The sequence below is a fragment of the Triturus cristatus genome, chromosome 12 (genome assembly GCF_964204655.1).
Source record: "Triturus cristatus chromosome 12, aTriCri1.1, whole genome shotgun sequence".
Lineage (NCBI taxonomy): Eukaryota > Metazoa > Chordata > Amphibia > Caudata > Salamandridae > Triturus > Triturus cristatus.
The window spans coordinates 41,198,923-41,211,056 of NC_140595.1; the positions used below are offsets into that span (position 1 = coordinate 41,198,923).

Genomic DNA, 12,134 nt, shown 5'->3' on the forward strand with positions numbered 1-12,134 from the left:
AGATATGTACCCCGAAATGATATGTACAAAGTTAGTGGACCAAAACAGAAGCCATAAAGAACATACATCACAAGCTGCGTCAGTGTCATGGTACCTTAGACAAACCTTGCTTCCAACCTGAATAACCCCCAATACACTACAAGAAATCAAACATTATTCAGAACACGTTTAATTTTTGTGGATGTCTGCAATTGTGGGTCTGCGTGGGCCTGTGTGTATTTTATTTTAAGTGTCACATTAAAAAGAAAAAAAACTCTAAAAATGTAAATAGTAGGCTGCCATGTGATGCTTTTCCTCTGCCAATAGCAAGCAACATGGTATCACAAAGCATGCACCGCCTGTATTTACCAGCGTGTTGATGCAGATCGAGTTCGGGACGCATACATTGTCCGGGCTTTCGCATTCATCTATGTCACTGCACATCTACAAAAATAAAGAAAACTTTAAGTTTATTTATTGATGCTGCATTTGTAGTCATTTGTAAAGCATCAATGACCCAGTTTTTCCAAAATTAAAACATTTGGTTTACCATTTGACGAGCCTTGAATGGAAGGAGATATGCGTGTTATAAATCACATAGCATATTGTACAAACACTAGATTGTAGATTTACTATTAAACTGTAATGTGATGGAGGGCACACTTCAGACAGGAAACTGAATTGTGCCTCTTGGAGTGCTCTCCATACATGGAGAGGTGTGTTTTCAGGCCTTTTGTAGTATTTCAACTGCATCACAAGATGGCGCCATTAGACTGCTGTCTTACAAGACTTACAAGCACTGGCCAGACCTTAGTATGTGCAGCGATACACATTGTGGGCAGCCAACAGCCCTAAGAGGCAACACCACTTCCAAGCGTTAGCTATATAAATGCCAATTGGCGTAACCAAATATAACACAAGACATGTTGTCCACATGGACACATATAAAGACTGAATGACAGAAAGAGAAGAAGCCAAAACCTTAATGGGAAATGGATTCACAAACTGGGACACAGAGGTTATATTTCAAGACTTGCATTTAGAGTAGTGGACGCCTGCGGATGTCCAGGAGGATCAGATCCAAGTCAATTTTTCATGATCTGAAGAATAACTGTTTAGTTCTGCGAGCATCGCAGATGAGATGCTCAATGCAAATGTAAAAGTGTTCAACCTAGAATTAAAATGTAGTGCTGATTAGAAATCTCATTGACCTTATGAATTGAGGTCCTACAACAATATTGAAATAAGTGTTCTAATTCACATGGAATGTTTTAAAAAAAGAAATCGGAATATGTTTTAATTGTCGGGCTAACTAAGCCCGTGGATGTCGGGCACTGAGTGAATACGTGAATCCCGGAACTACTCCTAGCATCAGGAGCAGCCCTTCCGAAGATCTTCGTGATAGCCACATAAGATACATTTACCTATAAACTGTTCTAAATACAGCTCTACTCCATGGTGAGTAGATTTCCTAAAGCAGTTTCAGGGCTCTGGTTATGGTCCTAGGCTAAGATAGATTCATGTGACAAATAGACAATCCCGACTCCTAGGAATGTTCACTACATCTCACTTGGTATAGTAGTGGCTATGATTTTGTTTATCACAATGTTGTCTCAATTACTATCTTAATGCTCTTAGTTTTCTGTTTTAACTGATTTTTATAGATAAAAACAGATAGAAAATCATCAATTTTTCTGTTTTTTTAAATCTTTAAATAAGAAAGATGAGGAAAACAGGTCTTCATTTTAGTGCTCTTTAATGCTGTAAATCACAAATGGTTTTCCAACAGCTGTGTACACTCAGGGGTGCATAAAAAAGGGAGACAAGTTTTCTTACAGAAGCTTTAAACAGGTGATGTGCACATGCACCAAAATGTGTGTATTGCATTCCAGCGATGCATTATAGATGACTTCTTATAGGACTAAACTATGAGGAATACAATTCCACGTACATCTTTATCTGTGAAATAAATATGCAAATATATTAGTATCATATTCATGTTTTCTCAAAATAAATACAGATAAAAAGAGCAAAAGATAAGCATGGATAATTAATTAGTTTTTAAGTTGTTCTTTTGCTCTTCACCTCTATTTTTGGCTGTCATTTTCCAGATATTACACGTGCACACCTGGTTGCTTCAGAAACGTCATTCTACTATAAATTATACCCACCTCCACCCAATGCTCCCTGGACTTTTTGGTTTTTTTCACCAGGAAAAACTTGTAATCAATTGTACAAAAAAGAAATTTATGGGTCAAAATATTGAATGTTCTAATGTGGAAGTTCTTAAGTGAGTGGAACCTGCCCGAAATAGTAACCATCTTTGATAACCTGTGAGTAAGCTTTCACGCCCGTGTCTCCGGGGCTCCTGCGGTGGCCGGAAGTAGTCATAGTATTGCATAGTCTTCTAGGGCAATTGTTAGTCTCTCTAGGAGGTTTGAAGACTTCCCAAGTTCAGCTCCCCATGAGATGTGCCATGCGATTGCACTTACAATATACTCTCTCCATTGGCTGTTCGTGACTCTTCCAGCAGCCCCCGGTTGGCATTTTGAAATGGCAGCCATGATTTGTTTATCTCTAGTCCCCTACTCCCGTTTCTCATCATTAGTCCTGCCACGGTGTATCTTCCCCATGCTCTTCTTGCACCCTCATGCACACAAAACCTATCATGTGGTAACCGTGGTCCTATGTTTTTTCTGTGCCCTCTTTTTTCCTACCTCTTTTATCTGACCGCTGTTAGACCTCAGATTCTACATAGATTGTCCCAGTCACGTCTTCTATAAGGAAGTCACCAAGTTGTGTTGGTGGTAACTGGCTATTTTTTTTTCTGTAAGTTGTTCACTCTTATCCCTGTTACCTTCTCTGCTCCCCACACCACTATATCCTATCATTCTACCCCCTCTGCCTCTTATTAAAAAAGTTTTCTCCCCTCAAGCAGGTCACAAGCTGAAGGCATGGTGACCCACCAGTTTTTATGCTGATTGCTCCAAGCAAAAGTATTTATTGAACTCCTGCACTTTTCCACACGGCTGCCCGATTCTTTCTTCCTACTGAGGAAAAGTCCTGAATACTCGGCCCGAGGCAAGGGTTCGGTAGAGATCTCCAGGCCAAGAGTTCAAGTAGGAGACATTCGTGAGGTTTTGGACCAAAATCCTTTTGTGCTATTAAAATCAATGGATCCATTGAGAAAGTACACAAATAAGAATGTGCTCCATGAAGTGAGACTCACTCCGATTGAGTGAGATTCTACTTTAAGGTGTGGGACTCACACCAAAAGAGTGACACCGTGCCTCAAAAGGATGGGACTAACAACTAGTGTGATCTTCACATGACACTCATATAGTGTGGGCCTCATTCACAAAGGTAAACTTACATTTTTGTATCAGTTTGTTTCTTTAGTATTCACAAACTGTGAGTTATTAGTACGTTTACGACTGCAGAGACTCCGCAGTCGTGCGGAGGACTCTGCACATAAAAGGACAGGTCTGTCCTCAACAGACCTATCGTTTTATGTGCGGAAATTTCCACCCGACTGCAGAGTCTAAGCAGTTGTAAACTTACTATTAACTCGTAGTTTGTGAATACCAAAGAAATCGTAACTTACACAAAAGTGTACACTTGCCCTTGTGAAACAGGCCCTGTGAGTTACAATTGTGCTCCAAGGTGAGAAATTCTCACTTAAAGGATGACAGACATACTGCGACAAGAAGTGAAACTTGCACCTCATAACTGCGAACTCAAGCATTGGACAGACACCAAGAGAGAAGGACTGTGCTGGAAGGTGAGGAACTAAAAAGTGACAGTGCTCCAGAAAATTAGACTTACAATTAGTGAGAATATCCCCCAAGTAGTGAGAATCATATCCAGTGAGTGGAACTGTGTTCCAAAACATAAGACCCACACCCAGCAGGTCCCAGACCCAGCTCCCCCATGCTGCTGCACCGCTCTGCTTCCTCCCCGTCTCTCTGAGTGCTTTATCCTGCTTTCGCCTCGCTTGACTGCTTTCTCCTTCCTATCCCTCCATTTTTCTGAGTGCTTTCTCCTGCTTTCGCCTCGCTTGACTGCTTTCTCCTTCCTATCCCTCCATTTTTCTGAGTGCTTTCTCCTGCTTTTGCCTCGCTTTACTGCTTTCTCCTTCCTTTCCCCCATTTTTCTGAGTGCTTTCTCCTGCTTCTCCCTAATTTTTTGCTGCCTGCTCCTTCCTTTCCCCTTTTTTTTCTGAGTTCTTACTCCTGCTTTTGCCTCGTTTTTACTGCTTTCTCCTTCCCCTCCCCCGTTCTTCTGAGTGCTTTCTCCTGCTTTTCCCTATTTTTTTTACTGTTTACATGGCTGTTCGAATGAACAGAGCACCGTGAAGCAGCTAGCAACTCCAGCGTCTTGAGACCCTCATGGGTGATTTGCTGCGCTTTATAAATTCTGATTGATTGATTAACCCGTTATATCAGACACAAGACCTACACTCATTATGTAAGGCTGTTGGGCTCCATGTGAGAGACGTATTCCAACAAGAAAGAATGTGCTTCTAGGTGCATAGACATGCACCAAATGTGTGAGTCAGTGCTCCAAGAAGTTAAACTTACGAGTGACACTCAAGCTGTGAGACACACCCAATAAGTGAGCCTGTACTGATCCTCCTCTTCTGTCTCTCTTCTCCTGATTGGCCCATCTCTTGTGCTCTCCTCTGTTGTGCGCCAATGTTTTTCTGTGTACTCAATGGCGGATTGGCTCTGCTCTGTGAGCTCCTCGCTGAACACCGAAGCTTATTTTACCTTAAGCTTGTTAAGTGCCTGCGTCTCATTTCTGGAGTAATGAAAATGCGACAAACGAGACACAAGAAGCTCATTATAAACTTTTTGCTCCCCAACACTCTTCTCCTACTGATAGGGCTCTTCTCTTTTCCAAATCAGATGTGAAGGGGTGTGTGTGACTGATGTAGAAGGACCATCTCTACCCAGGATGCTAATGCATGGGCAAGACTGATACTGGCCTATCAAATCGATCATAGAACTCTTATCGCATGCGGGTGGTGGAAAATGAGTGACAGTATTAATTCTGGCAAACACAAGGAGATGCGCTGAAACTGGCATCACACTGGCACCATAAATCACTGCCTAGACTAGAGTATATAGAAATACCTCAAATATTGCTTCTGGCTGTTGTGCGCTGGCATCTTTTGGGCAAGAGTCCATTCTTCCCTGGAGGACAGCAGAAGTGCACTGGTACTGCAAATCATTGACCTGCACAGTGCAACCGGACAACTTATATTTAACTTTCAAGTAGCCGACATCTCCATTTCCTTACCAATGATGTAATCCCAAGAACAGCCGGGGCTTTGTGAAGTGCACATTAAGCCTGAATGTTGACTCACTGTGGCCTGGAGTGACCCATTGAGGCATTACAAGAGCTCCCTGTTGGTTGAGGTGAGCATCCTCCTGCAGTCCATCAATCAAAGTGGGCATGGGAGTCTGGCACTTGAACAACGGTTCGCCATTCATCAACCTTGGCTGACATTCTTTTAAGGACAACCAAGTGAGCATCGGGAGCAAGGCCCAGAAGTTCATCGCCAGTTGCGTATCTTCAGGGGGTGTCACACTCCATCAGGAAATGCAAACTCTGGCGGAGAGTTGGTTCCAGGGACTCGGGTTTGGCAGCCGTTTGGTGTCTTACTCAGAGGAGTGTAATTTTTTCCAAGAAGGGGGGAGCTGTTGTGAGGGAAGTGGGTCCATCCTTCACAAAATCCTACCAAGTCCACAGCCAAGACCCTGGACACCGGGACTGGACCGTAAGCTTGTGGAGGAGTGCGATTCGCCAACGTGCGGTAGAGCAGGGACTGCATTGGTGTAGACAAGCGTCCCACAAAGTAGAAGAACAAATGTGCACAGAGGTTACCACAAAGAAAAAATACTTTATCAGTGTACCTTTGTGGGTTGATTCACCTTGTCGCCACAGACACAACAACTACAATCCCACAGATGACGAGGAGCCTGTCTGCACGCACGTGCTCTGCACAAGACCATAGTGCCATTATATTAAAAAGATGTTATTATATACAGTCCATGGACTGACCAATCAGAATGCTCACAGGGGGTGTTCTAACTGGTTGTAAAAGACTAAAGGTCTGATTTAGATTTTAGTGGCAGGGGCTCCATCCTGCGTTGAAGGTTGTTCTACTGAACTACCAATAGTCGGGCCGGGGCACTCCCGAGCGGTAGAGCTCTGCTTCAGTGGATCTTCACCCATGCTTGTTCTCTTTGACCTTTAGCTTTTGATATCTCTTCGTCTGTTGGACCTGAGGCTTCTAAAGGAATATATCTGGGATCCAGTTTCTGTAAAGACCCAGGTCCTGTGCTTCAGGAGGTCCTGTTCACTGTACATGATGTTTTGAAAAGAATCCTCTGTTCAGCTGGGAGCAGGTGGTGGGGTCTCGGGGGCAGGGTCATGTGGTCATATGTTTCTGGTTTTGGTGGTGCAGTCTCATGTCCTAATTCTGAATCCTTTGAAGCTTCCGCAAGTGTTTATTTGGTAAGGTTTGTATTGGTGATCCGCAGTAGATCCACCTAGAGAGGGCCAGAGATCTGATTATTTCCATGTGGTGGCTGAACTGCAGCCGGGGAGGGCTGCGGTGGGGCTTGAAAGACTAACATGGTTTCATTGACCTCTACATAACACAACAACATGGTTATCAAAATGAATTAATCCTAAAAACCAGACTCAAGAGTAATGGAATTTTACATTAACAGAATGTGTTTACAAATATGGAAACTCCGCCAGAATGGTGTATGCAGAAAAAGCAGTGGAAGGGAGGTGAATTTGGGTGTTTTTTTTGGAAGTAGTACTACTAAGTTTTAAGTGAACATCACATACCTGTAAGTTTGTGTGTATGGACATACCAGTTTTACCCTGGAAACACACATCCATGTTGTTCTTTCCAAAGTCAGCAATAAGTATGTTTTCAGGTGTGATTGGAGATGAATACTTCTCATACTCTGAACTGATGCAAATTTGCACAAGTGAAACTTATCACAGAGAATTAAAGATAGCAACATAAATTAAATATGTAAATCTATTGTTAGTTTGTAAAACAATTTTGAGAATTGATGCACTTGTTTTCATTTTAACTCTCACAGCAAAGCTGATCAATAATGCAGAGGCCTATTGAGCATAAAAATCCCCTTTCTTTTTGTAAGTAATTCAGGTCATTTGGTTCTAACCTGTGATTTGTCGGTAGAATAGAGACACTTGATTTCTGAGCTCTTTTAGAGTTAGCAGTACACAGAAAATACACTGATAACTTTTGTGTTCATAAAAAAGGCTCCCACACTTCTTACAAAATGACTGGATAAGTTAGCCCAATGAGTTGGCTTTGGCATAAGGATCCGTAGACCACTGCCTTTCTTATGGTAAGTTGAAATCACTGGAAAACCAATCGTTTGGCACTAAGATGTGCTTATTTTTAAAGGTTTTTCGGAAATACCCTGCTCGAGAAACAAAGTCCGTTGTTCAATCGAAATTTAGTTTATTTACCTTTTGGAATGTTGGTTTCTCAAAACTCATCCATCAGCTATAATCTTGTGATAAATCAGTTACATGTGAGACAAGTCATACTTTTACAAAAACATCAGTAATCTTTAACAGTTCAAAGAACGTTTGTTAGAATTAGCAAAAAGGTATGGCTGCATTGAACTAAGGGAACAGATACCGCCATGCCTCTTGAATCCGATATGTTTTCTACTGCAGTAATGTCCTAATTCAGGAAATGCATATATTGTGTTTGTCTGTAACAGAAATTAAGTCTACAACCTTTTCAGAGGGTATTGATCAGACATTTCATCAAAAAATATATCAGACATTCACCCTCACCACTAAAATCTCCACTATTCTTTGTACACAGGTATGAACGTGCTGCTCAGATTTGTATTGATTATGGAGCACTAGGCAAATTGAAAATCAACAGTACAGTGTTACTCTTGTTAAGGATTTACTTTTAGAATACAGTGTCTAGAAGAAAGATCTATACTGGATTTTACTGGAGGCTATCTGCCAAGTTAGAGTAATAAGTAATCCTTCATAATCAGCTTTGTACAATTGTTTTGGCAATATTTTGATTATTTGGGGCCTAACGCACAGTTTCAGAAGGAAATATTGAATCCCACCTAAAATCCACTGGTGTAATATCCATCTCCGTGGGAAGAGTGTGATGGAGAAAATTCTAACTATGTAGTCTTCTCTTGTTTTACTATTTTCACCAGCAATTTAAAGACTTTCCATTACCCACCCAATTCTAAATCTTTTGCAAAGGTCACATCCCAATTGTAATTCAGCCATTTAAGAGTTGCAAGTACGGAAGTGGTTTGTTTACACATCTATTTTGCCCATCCACAAAAGTAGGAATTGAGCACCACTTGTGCATCAATTGAAGCCAAGCCGACTTGTGAAAGTGAACCACCACTACAAAATCAGTCAAAAATCAACTTCAGAAAGAAGACAAATATACAAAGCACATTCCTAAATTGTGGAATCCGAACAAGAGGGGTGTTACATATTTGTAGAGGCAAAACAAACCGGAAAACAATGTGACCATAAACACAAACCACATGAGCGTCTACAGTTAGGCCTTTAGGTGGGAAGAATGAAAAAAAGGTGTCAGAATGTTCTGATTCAAGTGACTATTCTATGGAAGGTGGTGACATGGATGGAACTGGTTCGCCATTTAATTTCTTTCGAGTGGTTCTGGAGTCCTGCTGCCCATATGACTTATCAGGTGACTGGCTGAAACTAACGGCGAGACCTCTGTTCGTGAGAATACATCAGTGAGGAAAATTCACACCATCACAATGTATATAGAACATCGGGAACTTACACCTCCTTTGCTTTGTTATGCTCTAGGTCTTGTGGCGGATTTGTCTTTCTGGCAATTCGGTCACAAAAAGCAGCAAATACATAAAGGGTTAAAGTTGTTGACCATTGATAAAGGTAAATGCTGGCATACATATTGTTAATGAACGTACCTGCCTATGTGCCTTCGCGTATGCCAAGCCCACACCTTTGACTTCTGGCCCTCTGCTTCCCGGAGGACAAGGCTCGCAGTAGAAACCAGGTGCAGTGTTGATACAGCCGGCTTTAGTGAGGCATGGATTGACGCTGCACTGCAACAAAGATAAGAAACTTGCATGAGTCGTTGTGCATTGCAAAAAAGATCCGCTAAATCTCCAAACGACATCAAGATGCATGTACAGTACATGGAAACATGTAACATTGGCTAGAAAGGCATCAGGAAACTTTGGCTTTGCTAACACCTGATGTAGGAGGCCCACTAGCCTACAAGATGGCTCAGCTGGTTAAGTAAACACTACTGACACTTGTATGATCTGCAGATTGTAGGTATGAATCTAGGCAGGGGCAACTTAGCCTTCCATGTTTTTGAGACTGATAAATGCAATATTGTTACATTTGATAATAGTAACACCTGCCACTTGCAGCGCTTGGAAACAGCGACAGGATGGTATTAACTAGTATATAAAAACAAATTATGAATGTTGCTTGAGGTAAATGCGAGACCACAGAGGGGTTTGACAAGCACATGTTTATTTGAAACTGAAAGACAGAAGGGGCAAAAACACCCAAGGTAAACACCTATGTAATGTTATGTTATTCGCAAACAAAGAAAAGACCTACTTGCACCAAGGAAAGACCTTTCTGCAGCCAAGTAGAACCTCAACAGATGGGACAATTACTGTGCAATAAATGGAACACCACATCCCTTCAGCCAAAGTTGTCTTTAGTGCAACTTTGTTACTCTGGAGAACTTTGCAATGCAAATCATAGTTTGAGTTGGACAGTAAATCCCACTCCAGCACTTTGGGCCAGGATTGCATCACTTTTGTAATGCGAGCCCAGGGTAAAGCATTAGTAACTCTGGGTCTGAGTACTTAATGGGAAAGTGTGTGAGCAGCAGATTTCCACGCATACTCAAGATTTACTATGATTAGATCATCGAATTTTCCGCATGAGGATAATTTGCTGCAAATTGGGGGTGGAAATGTACATGTAAGATTTTTTTTTTAATTGTTAATTTTTTTTAAATTTCTTTAACTTTGCTACATCAGTGTAATACGTGTATCCTTTCCCTTCCGCCCTCTGCTTTTCGCATGAATAAATTACAGAGTAGAAAAGAAGCTGCAATGTTTTTTTAAATACCCAAAACATCAACACTTTTATGGGTGTTGCCCACCTTGTTGCTTGGTGGCAGGCAAAGAACGCCTTGTCTATATTAATTTTACTCCAGTGGGCAAGTTTCAACACCAGCTGATTTCTGCAGGACCGAATTTGAGGGCAGATCATGTACATTGCCGAAGGCTGGCCAATTTCTGAATTGGTGCCCGCCAATTATACACAAGTCCTGGACCATTATATGCCTCGGCAACTGACACAGGTGTTCTTTTTGCTAAATAAATTGCCAGGCATTGGTGCAATATTGTCCGGAAACAGTTCAAAATTGCCCACCGCCAGTGAAATTGACTTTACAGGGTCAATGATTTGTGGGCAGAGCTGTCCACTGTTTCTATGAAGCAGAAGAAGAGAATGTTCAACTTTGGACAAAAAATGTGGTGATTAGACCCTTTGTCGCGTGCACATTGGCGCAAATGACATCTCAACAGAATACTGAAACCAGGTAATGTTTGTTTGTGCTTCTGATTTCCTCCTTTCCCAACTTTGTTAGAATGTGGCCAGTTATTTGTTGTGCAGTTTTTATCAAGCACAAACTTGGTCCAAGGACATTAGAGCACTTTCCCTCAGCCCACGGCCTGTGCAAGTAAGAACGTTGGGGGCGGTTTAAGGGGGGGGGGGGGGGGGGGGGTGCGAGGGGGTGATTTGACAGACGGCCACAAAGGAAAATTAAATAAATAATTAATTTACACCACATTACATTAAAGAAAGTTAGGTTTTTGTGTTTTTTTTGTTCTTGATTTATTTGACGTTCTGCAGGTGCGATGGGGTGAAATGCAAGTCAGGCCAATGAAAAGAGGTCTATCTCATTGGTGGGCAAGAAATACATCCCCGGTGGAGCAGAAATAAATCGGAATACCATGTTTTTTGTTCCTCACCTCATTGATATCCATGCAGTGAGTTCCATTACCAGTGAAGCCAAGCGGGCATGCGCCGCACAAGAACCCCGTTGTTGTTTCTATGCACGACACCCCGGGGAAACATGGGTTTGGGATACACCTTCTTTTAAACGCAGTCACGCTGATTCCAGGTCCGATGGCTCCAGGATTTATCCCTGATCGAGATGAGACATAAATACAATTCAGATCCACAGATATAAATGTCAATTTAGGGGTGAAGCACCAACATGTGCCCCCACCATGCACAGTGTTGTCATCAATGATGTCAGTTCAGATGTCGCATTGATGTTATCGATTATGTCATAGTTATTATATGTGATGTACGTGAGGTCATAAGCAGTGCATGGGGAGGGTGCAACATATAGTTACTTCAGTTAACTATAACTGGTGAATTTCAGTGTTTTGTTTTTAGTTTAAAATCTTAGGTTTTAACAGACATTATACTATACTGTCACTTTAGGCTTTGTTTTTCAGTGAATTTCTAGGGTTTATTTCAATGTACAGTAGCTGTATAAAGGGGTGCCATTGTAAGTAAGGCAGGCTTACTGGCTTTGTCAAATGGTCAGAATACCAAAATATCAAAGGCAGGCCTATTGGCTTGGCATCTCAATATATACAAGGAGGCCTATTGGCTTTGTCAATAAATCACCACAATAAATATTCACTACCTATAATTCTATGTATTCCCATGTACACACATCTCAATACTTAATAATAATTGCCACAAACATATTTTAAATAAAGATTTATTGGATTGAAACAACCATAGACTTGTATTTGAGACTTTCTTTGACATTCTAGCCCAGGAAATGCAGACATGGAACCTACCATAAGGGACCCCCACGTTCAAGCTGAAAAGCATAGTACTTAAAAAAAGATGATTAGATATCCTGTGGTCATGTATTCAATGAATGAGGAGGCTTACTTAGAGGTATTTAAATGTTGTTAGGGACACTGCTGCTCTCCCTGCAGCCCACCACAATATTTTTTAAAAAAGTTGGTGGCACCCCTGATTCTTCTTGTGGCACC

The 12,134-nt window shown here is 41.5% G+C and overlaps 1 protein-coding gene across 1 annotated transcript in view; it reads right to left on the reverse strand.

Annotated features, from left to right (window-relative positions):
* COMP (cartilage oligomeric matrix protein) overlaps nt 1–12,134 on the reverse strand; it is a 103,089-nt gene that overhangs the window by 43,041 nt on the left and 47,914 nt on the right. Inside the window, exons 4-6 of the mRNA XM_085640005.1 lie at nt 11,085–11,260; nt 8,988–9,125; nt 349–423 (exon numbers count right to left, since the gene is read on the reverse strand). Of these exons, the coding sequence (XP_085496131.1) occupies nt 349–423; nt 8,988–9,125; nt 11,085–11,260 (389 nt within the window). The remainder of the gene's footprint in view (nt 1–348; nt 424–8,987; nt 9,126–11,084; nt 11,261–12,134) is intronic.